The sequence below is a fragment of the Coffea eugenioides genome, chromosome 7, assembly GCF_003713205.1.
Source record: "Coffea eugenioides isolate CCC68of chromosome 7, Ceug_1.0, whole genome shotgun sequence".
Taxonomy (NCBI): domain Eukaryota; kingdom Viridiplantae; phylum Streptophyta; class Magnoliopsida; order Gentianales; family Rubiaceae; genus Coffea; species Coffea eugenioides.
In genome coordinates this window covers 25,596,671-25,621,814 of record NC_040041.1, presented here as the reverse complement: position 1 = coordinate 25,621,814, position 25,144 = coordinate 25,596,671, and the positions used below count along the sequence as shown (strand labels likewise).

At 36.1% G+C, this 25,144-nt stretch overlaps 1 protein-coding gene and 1 pseudogene across 2 annotated transcripts; one reads left to right on the top strand and one right to left on the bottom strand.

Annotated features, from left to right (window-relative positions):
• Positions 1-619: 619 nt before the first annotated feature.
• On the bottom strand, positions 620-8,156 carry LOC113777456. Of its 2 annotated transcripts, XM_027322545.1 has the most exons (9): positions 8,079-8,156; positions 7,234-7,428; positions 5,601-6,047; positions 5,340-5,514; positions 4,552-4,849; positions 3,661-3,733; positions 2,948-3,041; positions 1,316-1,395; positions 620-1,116 (listed from the first exon to the last, which is right to left on the bottom strand). In XM_027322545.1, exons 2-9 carry the CDS (start codon positions 7,345-7,347, stop codon positions 940-942), a joined length of 1,458 nt encoding a protein of 485 aa, XP_027178346.1. In that variant the 5' UTR covers positions 7,348-7,428; positions 8,079-8,156; the 3' UTR covers positions 620-939. The 2 variants fall into 2 exon arrangements, with proteins under 2 accessions (XP_027178346.1, XP_027178347.1); XM_027322546.1 differs by lacking the exon at positions 8,079-8,156 and having other exon boundaries at positions 2,948-3,038; positions 7,234-7,682.
• Positions 8,157-14,690: 6,534 nt separating this feature from the next.
• On the top strand, positions 14,691-16,522 carry LOC113777186 (annotated as a pseudogene).
• The last annotated feature ends 8,622 nt before the right edge of the window (positions 16,523-25,144 follow it).

The window sequence follows — 25,144 nt, the reverse complement described above, 5'->3', positions numbered from 1 at the left end:
TATTAAAAAAAAAAAAAAAGGCAAAAATAAATGTGGGTTACAAATATACCATTGGGAGCCTGCTGAATTGGAGTCCCAATAGAATGGACCTTTCTTTGTGACACCACTACATGTTAACTACAACGCTACTATCTAGGCTTCAGGAATTCTGATAACATTGCATGGCAACGGTAGTAGTTAAAAATTGAATGGATATTGCGTAGTTAGCTGAGGAAGGAATATGATCGGGATTATTGCCAAATTTGAGCTTCAGAATTTCCTACGAAAACAGAGTACAGGTAATTCGTTTGCTAGCCAAAAACTGCAGTGTTATTTGCAATCTTCCACGAATTTGGAGATCTTACACAACCAAACCAGAATTTACCATCTGCCTTGAAAAGAGAAGCCATTTTTTTCCCTTGCTGCAACAAATGATTCATCAACAATAACTGTAAAATAAGCTACAGCAACTATCAACTTCAGCTATATTCAATTCATCCAAGAAAAATTTAGCTGTTTTAAAAAAATTTTTACTGTAGCAGTGTCTATGAAAAATTTTTACTATAAAACTTTTTTGAAGTATTTGACATGTTGCATGGATGAGATGTTTTTTGAGTTATTGTGTATTACTGTAACATTGTATTTGAAAAACTTGTTTTTGAAAAAATGACCAATCCAAACGGTGGTTCACCAAAATTTGGAGATTTCCAAGCCCAAGCTTGTGAAGTCTCTAACTGGTATTAACTTACTATCGGCTTCAATATCGACGAACTTACGGAACAATGGTGCTGAGCTACCTAGAAAGGAAAGGAAGATCATTTAAGAATGTGTTTTATGTTCCCAGAGTAGCGGTTTCATGCTGCCTACCATTTTCAGCTGGCCTAATAGATAGATTATCTGTCAGTGGATGTTGCGACTGGTGGTTATCATGCTGAGATTGATGATGGTGCTGCCTGTGTCTTAGGTCGTGTTCATGGTGCTACCGGTGCTGCCGGACACATTTGGATGCTGATGAGATGAATGACGTCTGCTTGTTCTCCATCTCAAGTACTCCACAAGCAGTGAATTGGTGCCAATTGCAATTCCAAACCCGGTGAAGGAAGAAAGCAGCACCGATAGAATTGCATTTACATTAAGCTGCAGAAGTAGATTGATTGAACTATATAATAAAATTCATCTTCTTCTACATGTAAGATAGAAAGTACGGGAGCCCTTCTCACCCACCCATATGACAAACAAGAGGCGAGAGATGTTAGTGTGTGACTGTGATGGTAGGGGGATGAGGGTGCCAGCGGCACAGAAGCAAGAGAAAGTAATGAGAGAGAGAGTAATTTACCACAGTATAAAATATATGAGCAAAAAGGATGACGATTGCAAACTGGAATGAGGCATATGCCCACATGTAACTTTTACTAACTGCCAAAAAAAAAAAAAAAAAATCTTATCATAAGAAGATAATCAATTAGAAGCAAAGAATTAATAGAATAAAAAATCAAACCTAGTAAAAGTATCAGATGAACATATCCAACTTCATGGACAATTTATATGCAGAAAATGCTTTGTAACATGCACATCAACATTTCCAAGTTTAGTATATAAACAATGTCATTCTATTATAAGGCAGGCAAGCAAATAGGAGATTATAAGGTATTCCCTTTACTAGAGTTAAAATATCAAATACTTTTGTGAAAGTTTTACACTTGAAAAGGAAGTATTCATTATAGTTAGGCCAATCAGGTAAAGCTTTCTTTTATGTGGTAGTTTCAACATATTTGTCTAAGCTTATGAAGTACCTGTCCAACTAGCTGCCATAGCAAATCCTGCTATTTCAGCTCTTTCTTACAAGATGTATCACTTTACAGAAAAAATCATAAACAACTTTCCTCCTAGAATTGTAGCAAATTGAAAATTCAAAGAGAATTGTTTGCTCTTAGAAAAATGTCAATATTTGGTTTTCCCCATTTTCTTCTTCAATTCATTTCTCTGTTCACTACAAATTAGGATACATTTTCTTTTTGGTTCTTTTTTGTTTTCTTTCCTTTTGTTTTGTTTTTTTTTTGGTCTGTTATGGTTGATATCTTACTTCTCTTATGCTGGAAATTAACTTCTCAGTGTTGTGGACTATCCTTTTGGTAGCCATATTCTGAGCTTCTTCACAAAAAACTTAGATGATTGACTTTGACTTAGAATCTGATTATGCTACCAACCACTGGGACAGTCTCAAAGCTTTTACATCCTGACTCTAGGCACCAAATTAAAGTATCCAACTAACCGGGGGAGAGGGTTGGGTTGGGTGGTAAGGTTGGAGAGGTTGTAAGTGAGAGGTCTTGGGTTCAAGTCCTCTCACTTACAAAAAAAAAAATAAAAAAAAAAAAAAAAAGTATCCAACTAACTTAAGCTAGTAACCAAGCATAAAATCATTTTTTAACTAGCCTACAAGGACAAGTCTCAACACTCGTCAATTGAGTTAGATGTAAAGCATGTAAGGCAACATTTAGGCCTTCCTAATGTGCTTGGATGAGCTATTGACTAGTTTACTTTTTTCAACTACAATTTTGCAAAAGAGATAGGTGCAACAAAAGTAGAAATGGTTTCTTAACATTTTTGAAAATTTTTCCAGAATCTTTCCTTCATTTTATCCCTTTTTTTTTGGCTTTGGCTTGATGGTCGCAATACTGTAAATACCTATAGACCCAACGTACCCATACAGCTATCTATATGTTCAAAGATGCTTAAATGATAGGAACTGGTGCTATTAACCTATATTACTGCAAAGAAAATTCCACTTTGTGTATACTGCTTAGTATAGAACATGCATCCATTTCCTTTGCCTATATTGACAGTGTATAAATGCGATGCAAATAACCACTAAAGGCCCTATTTTGGTCCAAAAGATAGAGAAAATAGTACCAAACAAGGAAAGTAAATATAGAAATCGCCAGCAGAAGAAACAGTAAAAAAATCTTACCCATGGTAGAAGCTATCATGGTTGAAATGAAGCCTAGTGCACAAGAAAAAGGTAAAGAAATCGCAAGTGCACGAGGTCCCATGTCAGATACCTGCTTAGAAAAGTGAATTATGATGACAATGTGATGCTTTTGAAGGAAGAATATTGGAGAGATATATTGCAGAAAGAAGCATATGGAATTGCTAAATTTCTCATTCCACTCATTTTTAATGTATAAAATCGTAAAAGACCAGCACATTTTCTGATGTTTCCAAAAGTCAAACCAGAATATATGCCTTGTTTCCTACCACAGGCACCCTATATCTGGATAAAAAAATCTCATCATTGGGTTCTTTTGGATCTTAGGCCCCCATTACAGGCCTTTTTTTTGTTTATGAATTTTTTTTTATTAAACTCAAAAAAGCACATGATTTATAAAGAGTAAAATCTCATCATTGGGTTCTTTTGGGTCTTAGGCCCCCATTACAGGCCTTTTTTTTGTTTATGAATTTTTTTTTATTAAACTCAAAAAAGCACATGATTTATAAAGAGTCTCACTACCAAAAGACAGCTGATACATCAATGAATGCTAATAGAACGGCACTGTCAGCACTCAGGTAAGGGAAATTTACATGAGTAATAGTTCAAATGTATAGAAATGTGGTGCACAACCTTATATGTGTAAACTAGACTGGTTAAAGCAAGGCAATGTCAAGCAGAGAGCAAAGTCATACCAGAAGCTGCTCCAGAAAGCAGAAATATGCTAGCATGCTGATCATGACAAGGATTGGTATGTCTTGCCAGAGCCTATTTGAGGGTGAACAAATAAAATACCAAAATAAGCTCCAGAAAGTTGGGATTTAAAGGCAACAAGAACGTCTCTATATGTATCAGCAAGTTTTACACGCTGCACGTAAGAACAGACTAGAGCCTGAGTCAATTTGGACTAAAATTTTATCACTGTTGTAAGACCACTAGAAGATTATTTACAAGTATATCATTCCATTGCGAAGTTTCCATAAACAACATTGAAGACATCATCATTCCTGACACCATTTTGCTAGATTCTAGGCCAGCAAGATGTGTGTAAGCAGCGAGCAAGTTGAGAGAAGGAATAGACATGCTTTTCTTAAAATTTCACTTAATTGTGATCTTGTTCACTTAATTGTAGCTAAAGGTTCTTCTCTTTCATAATACCAATATTGTGAGCGTCTATGGTTGCTCTTTTGGGTTTCTTTCAATCTTGCAGCTCTTTAATGTAACTCTTTCTCAATAAAACTGAAGCACTGGGAAATTCCACCTCCCCGTTCTTTTCTTCTACTTATGAGTCAAAGGTTCTCCCAATTCACTAATTTCATTTTCTGTTTTACTTCCCATTCTATCTTTTCCTTTTTCATATTTCTGTAAATATCATCCTCTTTGGGTATTTAGTTGCCTTTTGCTCAGAACCTGTTTTCTTCTGTAGCCTTGTGCTTGAGTGTGCATAATCTATTTTCTTCTTTTCTTAGTTGTTTAAAACATGTTCAAGTTACATTGACGTTAACAAAACAGAAAATGATGACAAAGTTAAGTGCATATTTAGAAAAAGGAAGAAAGGTAAGTGCATATTTTAGTGCAAAACTTGCCTGTAACGAGTCACTTCCATCTGCTGCGCACCTACTGGCGGCCTTCTTACGACATCAGCTGGATTCTGTATTTTCAATAATGTTACTGGAAGATTCTGAACATCCTTCTTGCAGACATCACAAGTTTTGTTGCCTTTAATACTAAACCACTTAATTGCACATTCCTTGTGGGCAAGTGCAAGCTCTCCTTTGCAACTGCACTCCATTTTAAATGTTTCACCGCCTTCTCCAAGTTCAACCATACATATCCTGCACACTGCCTCTTCTTCTGGTATATCTTCTGCAGCATCATCACATGCTGCACAGAAGAAAATAATTGTAACTAGAACCAAACTTTTTTGAGAAATTTTAGGGAAACCAAAAAGACAAAAAGAAAAGGAAAGATAGATGGAAGTAGATTAAAATTTCTTGTCTTCCTTAGTTTTGGAAAGACAGATTGCAGTCATTTCATTGTACAGTGTCATTTGAAAATCAACTCAGTCATATGAATATTCCAAAATTCACTATATCATTTTTTCAGTTTTTTAAGGCAACAACATTCATTGAGTTCACTTGGCTGAACAGAGGTACAAACGGCTTCATACATTATAAACAAAAAAAAATATGTGATGGTTATTATTGGATGCAGAGTCAAACAAACTAATCAAAGGGCATAGTCTTGAAACTTCGTGACACAACAGTCACGATACTAATGGAATTCATGAAGAATGCCAAACAATTAGAAATATCTTGTTTCTGAATTCTTAACAAAAACGTCAGCCTATACATAGGGTCTGAATAATATTTACCTGTTTCTATCTCTGTAGCATTGTCTACTACATTATTCTCATCTGTTCTAGGCCGAGGGGTTGCTGATATTACACGAACCAAACATCCTGAAGAATCTGTCCGTCTTAGGCTTTTAACTTTAACATTTACGGGAACTGAGAATGAGCGTTGCATTTGCTGCTCAACCTCATGCTTCTGTCAGAGGTAGACTGACTTAAGCATAGAGTAACAAGCACAGAAAAAGAGTCTAGAACATGAAGTAAATAAGTAAGGAGACTTACAGGTAAATAAGTGTGGCCATTTAAGTTACTTTCCTCTACTTCATAGGTACTTGCATCTGTCATTGGAGTAACTGGCAAAGAATGTGTTGATGTTGTCGATGAAGAGAACAAAATTTTGTTGAGAGAAAATGACCTGGAGGTAGAAGGCCTGTTTGAAGGCTTATCAGAAGGTGGAGTGTCGGGAACTATGAGAACTGTTTTCTCACCATCATGGGAAAGGTTCTTTCCCTTGGAGCTTTTCTGTGGAAGAAGATTTTTCATGGATGACACAAATTTTGCTGAGCTTGGTCTAGGAGGTAACCCATTCCTCGTAGAACTTGGACTAGGAATGTCAATTCGTGCAAAACTAGACAATGTGTTTTCCAAGGACCTCACAGGTACTTGCAAAGAAGAAAGGTTTGGACGTTTTGGATGTTGCATTAAGGTGGCCTCTTGTCCTTCTTCTTTCTGAATTACAAGAACAAGCATATTTTAGAATCCTTGATATTTAAATGACAAATGAAAAATATTATCAATGCAATCAGTAAAAAATTCGACCACAACTTCGTTGGAGTCAAAATATAAATGTTTGGTTAACAATTTAACTGAGAAAATTATGAACTGGTCTTAGCTTCTTTTTTTTTTTTTTTAATTTTTTATACATGTAGCACTGACCTAATAACAAGGCCTGAGTAAATCGATTCAGGTCAGCAAGTGACGGGCCATGAATTTTCCTTCAAACTGTGTGCTATCTCTACAGATTCTGGACTGTATGGATTTTCCTATCACCCGGCCATTAAATAAACCTCGACTAATCACACTACTTGGCATCAAAGTTTTCGTCCAAATTGTACCCTTGAAGTTATATCCATAAAAGCAGAATTTTCTTCCAAACAATTAATATTAAATTGTCCAATGTATTCTGAAATACAATACCACAAGAGGAAAACCCAGTATCATACATTTGATTTTGTGACCTACTAATGATCACACTGTATTTTTCATCAAACTAAAGCCCGACAACCGGCATATGGATAATGCTCTTCTTATCAGCAGATTACCCTTGAATCAACTCAAAAAATGTTTTCTTCTCATCGATCAAGTGAGGTTTCTTTTCCACTTTTTTTTACTCTTCACTTATTGAAAACTTTCTCCTGTTTCTCTTTCTTCTCAGACACCTTCTTGAGATCCCCCTCTAATCTTTCAGCAGCATTCACCCATCTAAACCTCATTTTCCCTTATCTTTACACTACAATTAGTTTTATTTCTTCTGAATTGTTGAAGGAAATTGAACTCACATATAAGATTGAGATTGTACATTGCCTACTCCCAGATATCCAAACAAACAAGCATTCACCTTTGCTATCAAGAACTCCTTTTTTTTTGGGGGGGTGTTTTCTGAGCTTCACATTTCAAACATAGCTCATCAAACAGTCCTAAGATTAACTAGAACATCATATAACCAAGACATAATTAAACACAAAAACCAATTCTTCTGGCAAAAATAAGGAGTATAATTACAGACTTGCCACATTGAAAATAGAGAAACTGCCTTTTTTTTGCCATCCACCAATAAAGAGCAATATATCCATACACGTCACAGATTCAGACAAGAAGAATTTCAAAGAAAAAAAAAGTTGAAATTTCCTTTTACCATTTTAAAATGACGAGGCTGAGACATATCTTCATCTTGCATTGATTGAGGTTCATGAGTTGATTGATTCACCAATTCAGCAACAATCACCCCACTTCCAGATTTCTCATCCATACTGATCAATATCTGAAATTCCCAGTTTTTTCTTTTCTTTTTTTCCTTTATAAACTCAATTCACAATTTTAAGCTGTAATCCTGAAAACCCAGAAAACCCATTTCAGTATAAACGAAACTGGTAATTCCAAAAGCAATTCTCTCATCAAGCTCAAAACTTTGAGCTTGGAAAAGAATACAGAGTGATAGAAACAGTGGGCAGTAGTAGTAGCATCAGGAAAGAGGAGAAATATGAACAGCTTGCTTTTCTTTTCCAGTAGAAAACAAGATGGGATGTCGGAATCTGCGAAGAAAGATGACAAACAAACAAAAAAATTCCAAAAAAAAAAAAAGCAAATTTTGTTTAGAAAGAATTTGAAGAAGCTGGGAAGAAGTTTCAGCTTTGGAAAGCAAACTACATGATAACAAGAAGAAGTTTTTTATCTTCTTGTTTTCATATATTTTCTTTAACGTATCATTAGCACTCTGCAATACTAATTACAGGTAGGATTATTAGTATTTAATTAGTAATTTTAGTTAGTTTATGTCTTTCTTAATTAAAATAATCATTGTTGGTGGTATTTATTAAAGATAAACTTTTCATGAAATTTAGTTTTTGCACAATTAACATACATTTGTAATTGTTAGCCCAAAAAATAGCTTACAAAAATTTACCATTTGTTAATCCCAGTTTAAATTTTGAGATTAATTCAATAATATGGATGCTAATAATCAATTAAATAAAACAGTACCCGCCAACTAAGTCTGAAGTGTACAGCAGGAGTCTCCTGAGTTCTGACCTTGAAGATTAGATCAGATTCTTTGTTTTTTTCCATTGACGGAAAGAACACACGCACACATTTACAGAACACACACGCAGGAGTAAACGAAATATCGGCCCGAAAGGATTGGATCAGATTCTTTGTGCCTTCTACGAATATGTTTTTTTTCTGTAGGGACATCCACTTGATTTGATTTCTACTTTTATTTTTATTGTTTTTTTTTTAAATTTTTTGTCAAGAGAATGTACAATCCTTGTCAATGACCGTCTTTATAGCTGTTGCCCACAAAAGAAGACAGAGAACCATTGTGGTGTCGGTTGTATGAGTTTTTAATTTTCATGAAATGTTCAATATTGTCCAATTATATATATCCTCATACAAATCTATGTAAGTTTATTGATCAAAGAAGAGGTCCATTTCACCAAAAAAACCAACAAATGAGACGAGAATGGAGAGAATAATACATTCAGCTTGTTCTCATCTCTTATTACAAATCCAAGTGTACAGTCTTTGATTACGAGTTTGTAAATTTCTTTATGGGAATAATTCTTATGCACCAATTAAAAAATATTCTTATGCACCATTTGTTTTTTATGCATCTTATGAAATTAAACTCCATTTAAATGGATAAGATGTAAGAGCTATTTAGGTATGACATATACTGCCTAATTGTACATTTGGTACTGTTTCAAAAAAGTAAAACAAGTGAAATTGGTATTGTATTTTACAAATTGTATATACGCTAAGTGGGGAGAGAGATGAGTTTAGTAGTTCAGAAAAGGGAATATGAGTGAGAGATTTTAAATTCGAATTTTCCTTATAATGGCACTCCTTTTTCTCTTTGTCCACCCCACATTTGGGACCTTTTTATTTCGTTTTTTTCTCGCATGGATGATAAGGCCTGTGTTTTATTTATTTTGCAACATTATTTCCACTTCTGCTTTGGTTCTTGGAGCATATGCTTATATCCTATTTCTGAATAGATGATGAAAGATCATAAACTACAAGTCAAAGAAAATGTTTATCAAAGTGTCCCCAAATTTTTTCATTTTTATTCTTTTTTTTAATGCTTTTTTGTTCTTGGGAGATTCAACCTTTTGATTTTCTATGTTAGATCACAAAATGACCAAGTATTTACTTACTGAACTTTTAATTTCTTTCCCTGGTGTTTTTATATAATATGATGTCCTCAAAGCTTATATTGTACCAAAATAATAATGTAATTCCCTAAAGAAAGATAATAGGATAGTTCATAATTTGGGGGACTGGCATGTAACAAAAATAATTGGCTGCCTTCCACCGTTGGACTCGTTTGTAGTGGTTGCAAGACTCGCTGCTTTAGCCGAACCAATAAGCCATAAGCGTATTATATACAAATCGTTATTCAAATCCAATAGCACTAATAAAATATGAAAGTTGCTTTGCTTGATCCCGCTTTTAACCTAAAGTGTCCGATTTTGAGCTAAAATAATTGTGGAAACCAAAATGCTTTGATAGAAACTGCTGTAGACTTGGACTACGTGCCATTCAGTCACTATCAACAAATTACATTTGAAGCGATCTTCCTTTTTTTTGGGAAAGATAGAGTGGGGAGATACGCTGTATTAAGAATCATATTAAAGATATTACAAGCAAGGAAATATTTGTCGACATGAGCTCTTGATAAATCCTTATATTTGTATCTGAAAAATGATGTGAAATATGATTACGACTGAGTTAATTAAATGATAAAAATAAAGAGGAATATGTCTCACTTTATTGCCACCTCCTCTTTTTCTCTCTCTATGAAATGTATTGATGAAAAGAAATGTATTAAAAATTTCGAGGGCAAGATAAAATGCAATTACAATTTTTATTTGTATATTAGACAATCATAATATTTGAAAATTCATTTCCATGTACCGAAGTCTTAGAAAGTTATTTTTGTTTTGTATTGTTTACTAGTAGTACTTATTTTCCTCTCACTTAATGCAGCTGCCAAGGCAACTTTCAATGGGATGGGAAGCCACTGTTTAAGAATATTATATGTGTTGATTACTATGATTGACTTTGAATTTTTTTTTTTTTGAATTCCAAATTAGAGCTTATGTAGGTACAGATTCAGTTTTTCTAATGTGCAGTTTAAATAATACAAAAGCCCAAAATAATTTAGAGACATTGACAAAACAAAAAATAAATAAAGAAAAATGTTGAAGATAGATTGCTGCAAGGCACATTAAAGAAAAAACAAAATTGACTGTTCCATCTTCATGTTAGTTTTTGGATAGAGAAAATCGTTCAAAACGTCCTTCATATTTTGTAAAATAACTTTTTTCATCCTTCACTTTTAAAAGTGTATTTTTACATCCTTTACAAATTTACATTAATCAAATTTAGTCTCTACGTAGGTTTCCGACTAGTTTTTGGTTGGAATTCATCATGTACCTTGCATGTGATCATTTTTTAAGGGTAAAATTGTTAAATTAAAATTTACATAATCCAATCTATAGTCCTTTCATGCTTTGTTGCTTCTTTGATGCCCACGAAAATACTCCAGAACCAAGCAAAAAACAATAGCTTGAGGTGCTCTTTATATCATCAAGGCATCCACCCTAATCACTATCACAATAACCATGCAAATTTAAATTAGCGCTTTTGCTGAATTTGATGCCGTAGTTGAGTGTCCCTTCGATGTATCTTAACACTCTCTTGGCTGCTCCAAGATGTAATTGATTGGGATTGTGCATAAACCTTGATAATAAACTTGAAGCAAACATGATATTCAGCCTTGTAGCTGTAAGATAAAGCAAATTTCCCACTAAATAAACTTCTATACAAAGTAGAATCAACTTTCTTTTCACCATCTTCTTTGACAAGCTTTTCACTTACAACAAATGGTGTGGCCATAGGTTTGCAATCAGTCATGCCAAATTTCACAAGAATATTTTTAGCATATTTCTTTTGACAAATAAAGGCTCCATCATCATATTGATAAATCCCTATAGCAAGAAAATTATGTAGCAGTCCCATATCATTCATTTCATATCTTTTCATCATGTTTTTCTTCAAATCAGCAATCATCTTCTCATTGTTACTGGTGTAAAGCAAATCATCAACATATAAAGCAACAATGAGAATGTTTAACTTACCTTGAGTTTTCACATATAAGGTTCGCTCACTTTTACTCTTCTTCAATCCTTGCTCCATGAAGTAAGAATCAATTTGGTTATGCCAAGCTCTTGGAGCTTGTTTCAATCCATACAATGCTTTCTTCAACTTATATACTTTGTCTTCTCATCCTTCGTTGACAAACCTTAAGATTGTTCAACATACACCTCTTCCTTCAATTCTCCGTTCAGAAAGGCAGATTTGACATCAAGTTGGTAGAGATTCCAACCTTTTTGGGTTGCCACGGCAATGAGAGGTCTAATTGTATCAAATCTTGTAACGGTGCAAATGTTTCATTGTAGTCAGTTTCGGGCTGCTATGAATAGCCATTAGCAACAAGTCTTGCCTTCTTCTTTTGGATTGAACGATCTGGATTCAACTTGATTTTGTAAATCCACTTGACACCAATGATCTCCTTGGATTGAGGCTTTTCAACTAGCTTCCAAGTATCGCTTTTTCTCGATTGCATAAATTTCATCTTCCATTGCCTTTCTCCAATCCTTTTCTGCATATGTTTTTTCAAAATTTTCTAGTTCAAGAATGCAAAAATTGCATCTTGCATAAATATCACTGAAACTCCTCATTTTCTTTGGAGTTGAGTTTGGAGAAATTGAACTTGAACTTGAACTTGTAGATAATGATGAACTGCTTGTTGGTGTTGAATCATCACTATTTTCTTTTTCATTTGTTGAATTTCTTCTTCTTCATGATTCCAAACAACCTACTTCACAATCTTTTTCTCAACCCAATTCCAAGTAGCACTTTTATCAAATATAACATCTCGATTAATAATGGTTTTGTTAGTCTTCAAGTTAAATAATCTATAACCTTTAGACTTGGAGCTATAACCGACAAAAATATAATTTTCACTTACTTCATCAAGCCTGTACCTCTTTTCTTTTGGAATTTGAGCATAGCAAATGCTCCCAAAACCTTCAAGTATTTCACCGATGGCTTCCTTCCACTTCATGCTTCAATTGGAGTTTGATTCAACACAGCCTTTGTAGGACTTTGATTGAGCAAATATATAGCTGTATAAATGGCTTTAGCCCAAAATTTCTTTGGCAAGACTTTGTCATGTAATATAGATTTTGCCATCTCCATCACAGTTTGGTTCTTTCTATTCGAGACTCCATTTTGTTGTGGCGTGTAGCCAATGGTCAGCTACCTCTCCAAACCTGCATCTTCACAAAATTCTCGGAATGCATTTGAGGTGTACTTCTTACCACGATCACTCCTCAACTTCTTGATGTAATAGCCATTTTGTTTTTCAACAAGATTTTTCAACTTCTTAAAAATTGAAAACACCTCAGATTTTTCTTTCATAAAATAGATCTAAGTCATTCTTGAAAAATCATCAATGAAAAGGATGAAATACTTTTACCTCTATGAGAAGTTGTCTTCATGGGCCCATAAATATCCATATGAGTTAGCTCCAAATTCTTCTTGGCGCGCCATGCAAGTTCTTTAGGAAATGGTTGCTGGTGTTGTTTGCCAAGTGCACAACCTTCACAACCTTCATGTTTCTCCTCAATTCTTGGCAAGCCATATGCCATCCCTCTTTGTTGAAGCACTTTGAGCCTATGAAAATTCAAATGACCAAACCTCTTGTGTCACAACCATGAATCTTCATTGACATTTATTTTCAAGGCTTGATTTCCACTATAATTGAATTTGATTGGAAAACTTTAGTTGGCTTGCATTTGGATTTTCATCACAAGTTGTTTACCATCCTTTTCGTCATAGATACAACACTCATAATCATCAAAGTTAAGTGCATAATTATGCTCAAAAAGCTGTCCAAGACTGAATAAATTTTGGTCTAAATCAAGAACAAATAAAACATCACGAATGAACTCCATACCTTACCTGGTTTGGACACCAATTGTTCCCAATCCTTGTGTTTGAACTATGACTCCATTTTCCATCTTCACTTCAGTCTTTATAGATTCATCCAAGTCAACAAAAATGGATCTATCTCTTGTCATATGATTGCTACAACCATTGTCAAGGTACCACATATTGTTCTTGACTTCGGTGGCCATGTGACAAGCATAGAATAAGTTTCCTTCTCCTTGCTTGTCTTCTGAAAATTGTGATTGATGATTGGTCTTGAATCTGCAATTCTCAATATGGCCAAATCTCTTGCAATAGTAGTACTTTGGCTTGTCTTTGTGCCAACGATCTTTTTCAAGGTGATTGGTCTTGCTACAATAGTTGCAAGGTTGTGAATTTTGAGCATTAAGGCCTCTTTGAAGGCTGTTTCTTCCTCTTTCTTTTGAATTTTTGCCTCTGCCTCTTCCACAGCCATATCTACCATCTCTTTGGTAGTTACAGGTTGGCTCTCGTTCATTGGTTTTGGGTGTGAAATTTAGTTTCGATTGGAAAGCACTTTCAACAGATTTTTCAACATTTCTAGCCAACCTTCTCTCATGAACTTTCAAGGATCCCATAAACTCTTGAACACTCATTGAAGAAATATCTTTTGTCTCCTCAATTGTGGACGCCATTGGATCAAATTTTGGAGGCAAACTAAAAAGAATCTTTTCAACAATTTTGCTATCACTAATTTCTTCACCAAAGGTTTCATTTCATTTACAATTGTGGTGTTTTTTGTATAGTAATTTTGAATATTTTCATCATCACTCATCTTCAAATTTTAAAGATCTCTTATAAGAGTTTGAAGAGTAACATTCTTTACCTTAAGATTCCCTAGAAACTCCTTTTGTATATTCTCTCATGCTTCCTTGGCATGATCAGCTCCCATAATTTTTGAAAAAATATCTGGACTCATATCTTGTTGGATGTGTGAAAGAGCATTTGCATCCTTCTTCATATGCCCCTTAAGTGCATTTAATTCTTGATTGGTGAGACCTTCTTCACTTTCTGGTTTTGTATAGCCATTCTCTACATATTCGCACAAATCTTGTGATATGAAAATTGTTCTCATTTTCACGAACCAATGATTATAGTGCTCACTGGAAAATATGGGAATTGGAAGACCATCACTAGTATGATTAGCCATCTTGTATAGTTGAAAATTTCTCAAATTTTTCTGGTTTTAGGGTATGAACTAAGGCTGTGAAACTTTAGTTCTGATACCAATTTGTTGGATATTAAGCCAAGAATTAAGAATATTTGGAGACAAGGGTAGCTTTAATTGTTTTTTTTTCTTTTATGTCTTTCACTCTCTTGTATTGGTTTGAAGCTTAGAAGGTCTATTTATAGTTGTAAATGATCATTCTAGATCTAGAGGAAAGAGTTCCAGCCACACTTACCAACAACCTTCTTAATTTCCAACCTTCTAAATACATAGAGAACATTTCAATTATCTAGAGGGAATTCCAACATTCTAGATATATAGATAACATTCCAATTATCTCATTTACTAAGTAATTAATCAAGCTAATTGATTTAACACATTATTCAACGCACATGATCAAAACATTTTATCAGCCACCTCGGAACTAAAGAAGGATTTACAATTTTGGGCACTAATATTTGTGGCTCTTGGAGTGGTATCATTACTAGCATATCCCGCAAGGACATACTTTTTTGGAGTGGCCGGGGGTAAATTGATCAGACTGATTAGATTGATGTGCTTCCGAAAGGTGGTTCATATGGAGGTTGGTTGATTTGATGAGTCCGAGAACTCAAGTGGAGTTATTGGTGCAAAGCTCTCTGCTGATGTGGCTACTCTGCCTGTATTAGTTAGAGATGCACTTGTACTGCTCGTTCAATCCACTTCAGCAGCAGTTGCAGGTTTGATTATTGCTTTTCGTGCAAGTTGGCAACTAGCACTTATTATTCTTGCTATGATGATACCACTGATAGGATTGAATGGATATATACAAACCAAGTTCATGAAAGGGTTTAGTGTAGATGCAAAGGTGAGTGTTTTGAAAATGATACCGTTAGTTGATATCTGCTTGATATAGAGGAATTCAATGAATTATCCTTCCAAAAAATAACCTTAAACTTGTTTTCCAAAAAAAAAAAAAATTCTGGTAAGCATTGGAAAATCACTCAATTATGTAAACTTTAAAATTTTTGCAGATTATGTACGAGGAAGCAAGTCAAGTTGCTAGTGATGCAGTTAGGAGTATAAGAACAGTTGCTTCATTTCGTGTTGAAGAGAAGGTGACAAATATATATGAGAAGAAGTGTGAAGGCCGGATGAGGGCAGGAATTAGGCAAGGGTTGATTAGTGGAATTGGTTTGGGTTCATCATTAGCATTATTCTTTTGTGTTTAATGCCACTGGTTTTTACGTTGGAGCCCATCTTGTAAAGGATGGCAAAATGACATTCTCCGAGTAAGTACAGAAAACACATCCTCGTAGGAAAAATTCAGCAAGTAATCCTAAGGAAATGCTTTGTTTGATATTGATTAACGGGCCTCAGAACCTATTATTTATCTTGCATGTTTTCTTTGCTCTAATATTGGCAGCTATGGTAGTTACTCAATCAAATTCAATTCCAATAGATTCAAGCAAAGCCAAGAGTGCTACGGCTTTAATGTTTTCCATACTAGACAGGAATTCAAAAATTGATGCCAATGATGAGTCTGGCTTGACCTTAGAGACTGTGAAGGGCGAAATTGAGTTACGGCATGTAAGCCTCAAGTATCCAAGGAGGACAAATGTGCATATATTCGAAGACCTCTTCTTATTGATTCACAGTGGCAAGGTAAAATTGGATAACCTACCTATAGTTATCAAAACAAAGTTATTCACCGGTGATTCTTCTTCTTCTTCTTTCTCATATGGTGTGTACTAAATTTAGTTGGCACATTAATGATGTTTTAGACAGTTGCTCTAGTTAGAGAGAGTGGAAACGGGAAATCTGCGGTGATCTCACTGTTGCAAAGATTCGATCATCCTGATTCAAGTCATATTACACCGGATGGGATTAAAATTCAAAAGTTTCAAGTGAAGTGGCTAAGGCAGCAAATGGGGCTTGTGAGTGAAGAACCTGTGTTGTTTAATGATACAGTTCGAGCGCATTGGATGTTGAATCAGAGAGGATAGTTCAAGATGCACTGGATCGAGTGACAGTGAATCAGACAACAGTTTTGGTAGCACATAGGTTGTCAACGATCAAGGAAGCAGACGTGATCACAGTTGTCAAAGATAGAGTGATCGCAGAGAAGGGAACGCACGAAACCCTTGTCAACATCAAGAATGATTTCTATACCGCGTTAGTCGCACTCGACGAGAATGCCCATGCCAACGCTCCCAATGAGACTCCTGGGAATGAATACCTATGATGTTTCCCCCATCAAGAAGGAGGAGAAAGAGCGAAAGAGGTGTTGACTTTTGGCATATTTGCCAAGTCCCACATCGGTGGCTTTAGGAATTGAGGGATTGCTTGAGAGTTATAAAATAACTCTCAAGCCTTCCCAATTAGGTACACCAACACAAACACAAAAATTTTGTATTCTTCCTTCTCCCAAATAATTAAGAGCGGGTCGCTTAGATGGTGTCCGGAGATTAGGCAAAATTGGTCGAACTCCGTTATCAATTTTCGGGGTGTATTTTTTCCTTATCTCTTTTATTTATTACACATTTATTTGGTAGTTTCTTTTCAATTATAGTATAGTATTCAATATATTTGTCGGATTTATTTGTAGTGTTTTATACGGTTCATGTGGGTGTATTTTCTTATTCGTGTGTATGTACTGTTTATGTATATACGGGTCTGATTGTGATAATACATCGTACACGTAAATTCTGTCATAGGAGACTAGGTTTTAAGTGGGACCACTTGTGACCCCTCTAGCCTTTCCTGAAAATTTATTTGGAATGATAATTCTGTCTAAGGAAATTGTTATAACGATCTTTCTTGAAAATTATTGAATCGGTTTAATTCACTAGTTGTATTTTGAGTGAAAAATTATCCGATTTTCCCAACAAGTGGTAGCAGAGCTGAAGGTTCGTCCTTTGGTTTGTTTGTAATTTGTTATATATTGAATGCTATCATTTGAATCTGTAATGGCATCAGACGATTCCATGTCAAGAATTACATTTGGGGCATCGGCTTCTTCGTCCACATGATCGAGAACTCCAATGTCAAGTTTGAAGCTGGCGGTGGAGATATTTGACGGTACTGGCTATTTCGGCATGTGACAAGGTGAGGTCATAGACTCTTTTTTCCAACAGGGTCTTGACATTGCCATCGAAGAAAAGAAATCAGATGATATAGAAGAGAAGGAGTGGAGTACTATAAATCGGTTGGCATGCGAAACTATTCGATCGTTTTGTCTAGAGAGCAAAAGTATGCTTTTAAGAACGAGACTTCTACATGAAAGTTATTGAGAGCATTGGAGGAGAAATTTCTGAAGAAAAGTGGTCAGAATAAGCTCCTTATGAAGAAAAGATTGTTCCGATTCGATTACCAACCAGATACTACTATGAATGAACACATCACTATATTTAATCAGTTAGTAGCAGACCTGTTAAATTTAGATATGAAATTTGAAAATGAAGATTTGATTTTGATGTTGTTATCATCCTTTCCTGATGAATTTGAACATTTGGAGATTACGTTACTTCATGGGAAGGAGAATGTGTCTTTAGATACTGTATGTTTTGCTTTATATAGTTATGAATTGAGAAAACAGGATAAGATAAAAAATAAATTAGCTATAGCAGATGAAGCGTTAGTGGCAAGAGGTCGTCAACAAAGCTAATCAAAGGGGAGAAGAGGAAGGTCCAAATCGAAAAACAGAGTTGCCAAAGATAAGTGTGCTTTCTGTCATGAGAAATGGCACTGGAAGAAAGATTGTCCAAAATTGAAGAAGAAAGGAAAAACTCCGCAAGACGTAAATGTTGCAGAGTGTAAACGTGATGCGGAATCAGATTTCTCTTTGGCTGTATCACTTTCAACATCCCATCCAAATAAGTGAATTTTGGATTCAGGTTGTACCTACAATATGTCTCCCAAACGGAAGTGATTTTTTGAATTTGAAGAACTTGATAGTGGAGTTGTTTACATGGGAAATGACAATCCATGTAAAAAAGTTGGGATAGGTTCAATCAAGCTGCGTAATCATGATGGATCCATAAGAATCTTGAAGGATATTCGGTACGTGCCGAATTTGAAAAAGAATCTCATTTCTTTGGGGGGTTTTGGAGTCAAAAGGCCTGATTGTGACGATGCGAGATGGAATTCTTAAAATAATTTTGGGAACACTTGTGATGTTGAAAGATATGAGAAAAAATAATCTATATTACTATCAAGGTAGTACAATTGTTGAGACAGTAGCAATAGCAACATCTTTCAGTAGCAAGAAGGATGCGGAGGCAACAAAGTTGTGGCACATGCGATTGGGACATGCTGGTGAAATTTTTTTGCAAAATCTTGCCAAACAAGGATTGTTGAAAGGTACGAAAGCTTGCAAATTAGAATTTTGTGAGCATTGTGTTCTAGAAAAATAAAGAAAGTGAAATTTGGCACTAGCATCCATAATACCAAGAGTATTTTCGATTATGTACATTCAGATGTGTAGGGACCTGTCAAGACTCAATCCCTTGGAAGCAGGTACTATTTTGTCACTTTTATTGATGATTTTTTCAGAAGAGTTTGGGTGTTTACTATGAAGAACAAGGATGATGTGCTAAGAATTTTCCTTAAATAGAAAGTTTAGGTTGAAAACCAAACGGGAAGAAAGATCAAGATTCTCTAAACAGACAACGGTGGAGAATACAAGAGTAATCCCTTCCAGGAGATATGCCAAGAGTGTGGCATAGTTCGGCATTTCATATTTAGAAGAACACAGTAGCAGAATGGGGTGTCAGAGCGTATGAACAAGACACTAGTGGAGACAGTTCATTGCATGCTGTCTAATGCTGGGTTAGGCAGAAAGTTTTGGATTGAGGGACATACGCTCAATATCTTGTCAATCGTTTGCCATCATTTGCAATCGGTGGCAAGACTCCATTAGAGGTATGGATTGGAAAACCTACAACAGACTATGATTCTTTGCATATTTTTGGTTCTACTGCATATTATCATGTAAATGAATCAAAATTGGATCCACAAGCAAAGAAATCTCTCTTTATGGACTTTAATGCCGAAGTTAAGGGATGCCGTTTATGGTGTCTAGAAGTAAAAAAGACCATTATTAGCAAGGATGTTACCTTTGATGAATCTGCCATGTTGAATAAGGTAATACAAGATGGGACCAGTGGTACTCCGCAACAGGTGGAGTGTACGTCGAAGCAGGTGGAGTATGAGCAAATAATGGTGAGCGCAACAAAAAGTACCATCAGTGACTCTCCCATGGCAGAAGAGGAGTCAAATGAGGAAGAGGTTTCAACCCAAGAACCTCAATAGCAACAAGAGTTAATTGCCGTCAATAGGCCAAGACGAGCAATTCAAAAATCTGTTCGTTTTGCTGACATGGTGGCCTATGCACTTTCAGTTATTGATGATGTTCCATCTACCTTTTCTGAAGCAGTTCGAAGTATAGAAAATGGTAGATGGAAAGATGCTATGGAAGAAGAGATGCAATCTCTTTAAAAGAACAAAACGTAGAAGTTGATTCAACTACCAAAGGGCAAGAAGGCAATTGGATGCAAATGAATATTTACAAAGAAAGAAGAATTTTCTGACAAGAATGATGTTCGCTACAAGGCAAGATTGGTGGTTAAAGGCTACGCTCAGAAGGAGGGAGTTGATTATAATGAGGTATTTTCTCCAATTGTTAAACATTTCTCTATTAGAATTTTGTTGGCTTTGGTAGCACAGTTGAATTTGGAACTAGCTCAATTTAATGTGAAAATCGCGTTCCTTCATAGTGACTTGAATGAGAAAATCTATATATCTCAATCAGATGGATTCAAAGTTGCTGGTAAAGAAGATTGGATTTGTAAGTTGAGCAAATCGTTGTACAGATTGAAATAATCACCGATGCAATGGTATAAACGATTTGACCATTTCATGATGGCACAAAAATACACAAGAAGCAAATACGATCAATGTGTGTATTTGCGCAAGCTACGAGATAATTCCTACATCTACTTACTCTTGTATGTTAATAATATGCTGATAGCGTCAAAGATCAAGTTGAAATTGACAAAATGAAGGCTCAGTTGAGTAAAGAGTTCGAGATGAAAGATTTGGGAAAAACTAAGAAGATTCTCGACATGAAGATAAGTAGGGATAGAACGAGAGGCAAGTTCTGTCTAACACAAAAGCAGTATTTGAATAAGATATTACAACGTTTTGGTATGAATGGAGATTCAAAATCTGTAAGTACTCCGCTTGCTTCTCATTTGAAATTTAGCAACCTATTATCTCAAAAGACGGATGAAGAGCGAGCATACATGACAAAAGTCCCGTATGCTAATGCAATTGGTAGCTTGATGTATGCAATGGTGTGTACTAGACCCGACATTTTACAAGCAGTTAGTGTAGTAAGCAGGTTTATGTATGATCCGGGTAAGGGTCATTGACAAGCTGTGAAATGGATTCTGCGGTATATCCAACATACTGTAGATGTTGGATTAGTGTTTGAGTAGGATGAATCACTTGATCAATGTATAGTTGGATATTGTGATTCTGACTATGTAGGTAATTTGGATAAGCGACGTTCGACAACTGGCTACTTGTTCACGTTTGCCAAGGCGCCAGTTAATTGGAAATCTGCTTTGCAGTCAACAGTTATTTTGTCTACAACAGAGGTAGAGTATATGGCGATTACTGAAGCTATGAAGGAGGCAATTTGGCTTCAAGGATTGGTTGAAGACTTGGGAGTTGGTCAAAAATACATTAACGTATTTTGTGACAGTTAGAGTGCTATTTACTTAGCAAAGAACCAGGTCTTGCACGCAAGAATGAAGCAATTGATGTTCGCTATCATTTCATGCGAAAAATTCTCGAAGAAGAGGAGATTTTTCTCCGGAAGATTCGGACTTCGGAGAATCCTGCAGATATGCTGACCAAGGTGGTTACAAGATGCAAGTTTAAACATTGTTTAGACTTGGTCAACATCCTGCACATTTGATTTGGCGCCTGACGGCGCAAATTTGGAGACACCGCAAGGACCGTTTGTTATTTTTGTTTGTGTGAGAAGATTTGTATTTTTTAGGTGGGACTAAAAATTATACCAAGGTGGAGATTTGTTAACTTTTGGCATATTTGCCAAGTCCCACATCAGTGGCTTTAGGAATTGAGAGATTGCTTGAGAGTTATAAAATAACTCTCAAGCCTTCCTAATTAGGTACACCAACACCAACACAAAAATTTTGTGTTCTTCCTTCTCCCAAATAATTAAGAGCGCGTCGCTTAGGTGGTGTCTGAAGATTAGGCAAAATTGGCCGAACTCCATTATCAATTTTTTCTTTCCTTATCTCTTTTATTTATTACGCATTTATTTGGTAGTTTTTTTTCAATTATAGCATAGTATTCAATATATTTGTTGGGTTTATTTGTAGTGTTTTATACGGTTCATGTGGGTGTATTTTCTTATTCGTGTGTATGTACTATTTATGTATACACGGGTCTGATTATGATAATATATCGTGCACGTAAATTCTGTCATAGGAGATTGGATTTTAAGTGGGACCACTTGTGACCCCTCCAGCCTTTCCTGAGAATTTACTTGGAATGGTAATTCTGTTTAAGGAGATTGTTATAATGATCTTTCTTGGAAATTATTAAATCGGTTTAATTCACTAGTTGTATTTTGAGTAGGAAATTACTCGATTTCCCCAACAAGAGGAGGTGGAGATAGTGGCAGGATGGATCATGGATGAGAGAAATTTCAGAGACAATTCTTGAATCTTTAGGCTTGATGCAGAGAAAATGGAGCCATAGACAATCGACGAATGAAGAAAACAAAAGAGAGAAGCAAAATTATGAAATTGCCCGCCTAGTAAAGGGGATGATACAAGACGAAAGTAACTCTTTAAAAACTAAACAGGAAAGAAAGCAATGCACGATCAAGAGGAGAAAGGGTTTATTAATTATTACTCTAGACCGGTTTCATTAATTCTTACTTCTTCTTCCGCAATAGAAAGAGAAAATCAAACGCGAAATGATTTCAATAAGTGTTAGAACATTGAACAAGGAAGATAGGGCAGTCTCATCATTTTCACAATCTATAGTATGTCAACCTATACATCTAAGCATTGTCACAACGTTTTCAGCAGTCTTAGTTTAATCAACAGAATACAAATTTTGTACTTCTATGGAAGGCTTTTCAGCTTCAAACTGTTGTATCTCAATACCAATTTAACCCAGGCTAGCTGCAAACAAGTAACTGCTTCCTTTTCCTATGTAAGGTGGATGGATAACTTTCAGCAATTAGATCCTTAGGAACATTTACCTGTTTCAAAAAAGTGGTTTAAAATATTGAAATGAGAGCCCCATCATCTTTTTGGAACAATGGTTCTGAACAATACATTTAGTTACAAACCCCAAAACCCAAATTACAGATTTTTATCAAGATTCCAATTCCTCTAAATCCTTGCCATGATTATGACAGCAAACAAGAACCCCACTTCAGTATCACCCTAAAAGAAGTAGTACTGACCTCCTACTATCAAGTTTTATCTTCAAAATAGAACCAAGGTAGAGATATGGCCATGCTGAACAAGTTTCAGTCCAAAAAACAGAGACAAGAAGACCTATAACAATTAACTACCAAACTTGTATATTCAGATGATTGTAACTATGCCAAAATACATATATACCAAACCACTCGGTTAGTCCAATGGCCAGGGAAGGTCTCTTAGAATTCTCCCCACTATACCAATTTATTTGTGAACAATTAGAACTATCCAAAAATGAAATCACTAAGAATCCTATCATTATTTTTATCAGAAGGAAGAAACCAAGCACACGCCAATGAATAAAATGCACAATTCAACCACCCAGAGGACATACAAATACCCCAACACGTATAGCAATGGCAATCAATAAGCACTTGCGGTCCCAATGTAGTCAATTTCAGGATCAATGCAGTCCAAAAGTGCAACAAATGCTCCAAAGATGTAGGACTTGAATTTAAGAGGCAGAGTACCCCAAGTAGGTCAATTAGGCACAATCGATCAGCAATAAGCAAAGGAACGGACACAGTAGCCTTCCAATTCAACAAACAGACGCAGAAAGTACCCCACCATACCAGAGCACAGCTCCCAACAATGCATCAAAACAGCAGGTCGAACAAACTAGGAGCTGTGCTAGTGTCTTAATAAATCAACAACTCTTAGCAAATAGACACAATTCTACCCAAAATCGCAACAACTACCACCAATTGGACAGTTGATTGCACACTCAATCCAACCAAAAGTTCTAGCAACAGCATATCAGAATTGGAGCAACAACTTAATCACAAGAACTTGAATTTTCAAACAAGCAAGCATCTCCAAATGTAAGCAACAACTATAGTCAAAAGACCCCACCAGTACCACTGGTGGGCACACAAGGAAGAATTAAATCAAATATGATCGATCGATGGCAGGAGCGCCCAAATTCAATCAACAACAAGTAATCCAGACAAACAAAAGCAAAAGAGAAACATAAGAAAAGGGGCCAGATATCGATCAAACAAAAGCCATTGCCCACCGTGAATAGAAAAACACTAAAAAGCAAAAGGTACTGGTAAACCACAGAGGGAAGAAGGGACCGGACACCGTTGGTGGCAGCGAGACTGAGCGCTTGAGGCAGCAAGGTAGCGTTTAGGGCAGGTCGTGAGAGGAAGGAAAAGTCGTGCAATCGAGCAAGAGGCTGCTGCAGAGGTGGGAGCGAGCTGGGAGGTCGCGGCGCGCAGCTGGTCAACGGCGTGCAACTGTGCGAGGCGCGGGAGCTAGCGGTGACGTGTGCTGGTCAGCTAAGGAGCAGATGGGCGGCGCTCGACTGTTGCATGGCTGCGACTTCTGGCTGGAGCTACTGGCGGCGCGCGAGCTTTGTGGATGGACGCGAGGGGATCTGGGGTGGTCGAGCGCAGGTGGAGTGAGGTGGAGCGGCGTGTGGCTTGGGTCTCGGTCGAAGAAGAAAAGAAAAGAAGAAGAAGAAGGAAGCGGGGAAGAAGAGGAAGAAAAGGGAAAGAAGAAAGAAAGGAAAGAAAGAAAGAGAAAAGAAAAAAAAATAGAATATTTTTGGGGGGCTTTTTTTTTTTTCAATGTTTTTTTTCAAAATTTTTTTTTTCCGAATTTAAATTTTCAAAATCTGAATTTTTGAAGAAAAAGAAAAAAAATCTAAATTTTTTTTCTGAATTTTTTTTTTGAATTCATTTTTGGGTCGTCAAACACCGCGTGGGCACGCCAAGATTGTAAAACGTCCACTGACCATGAGACTTGAATTTAGACGCTTAACGCGTGCCCTCCTCGCGTGGGCACACCAAGATTACCTATTCTGGTCATAGTTAGGAAATATCAAGAGTGATTAGTACCCAAATGAGAAACGACATATTTAAGAAATTGAACACAAAAATAACAAAATCAACAATTGGGTTGCCTCCCAAAAAGCGCCTTTCTTTAATGTCTTTTGCTAGACATGCTATGCTTGTTCACGGAGGATAAAATCTTGTAACTCGCTTCAATGCTTCATCTTCAATGTGATCCTGGTAACCCTCATAGATGGAGTAATCTTTGAGCACACGAGCTACGGTCTTCCATGGACTAGTTGATGGCGCCAAATAATCAAGCATTGATCGCCATTCTTCATCCACTCCTCCATCAAGAGCATTCAACGGTTCAAGATATTTGACCATAGCTACTTTTAACTCATTCCTGCCATGAGACTCAAGAACTTCCGGTATAACAAAATCAATCTCATTAACAGAAATCATAGAGTAAGAGTTAAGAAAATGCGGGTTAGGGAATGGAGGTGGTGTCACCACATTTGATGATTCTTCGCTGGATTCTTTCACTTGAATGGGTTG

Excerpts from the sequence above, each read along its gene's own strand:
- LOC113777456 (XM_027322545.1), bottom strand. The coding sequence starts at position 7,347 with ATGGATGAGAAATCTGGAAGTGGGGTGATTGTTGCTGAATTGGTGAAT. Across the intron at positions 4,850-5,339 it reads TGCTACAGAGATAGAAACAG|CATGTGATGATGCTGCAGAA; the intron begins GTAAATATTATT and ends TCTTCTGTGCAG. Across the intron at positions 1,117-1,315 it reads CTCATATATTTTATACTGTG|CTTAATGTAAATGCAATTCT; the intron begins GTAAATTACTCT and ends CTACTTCTGCAG.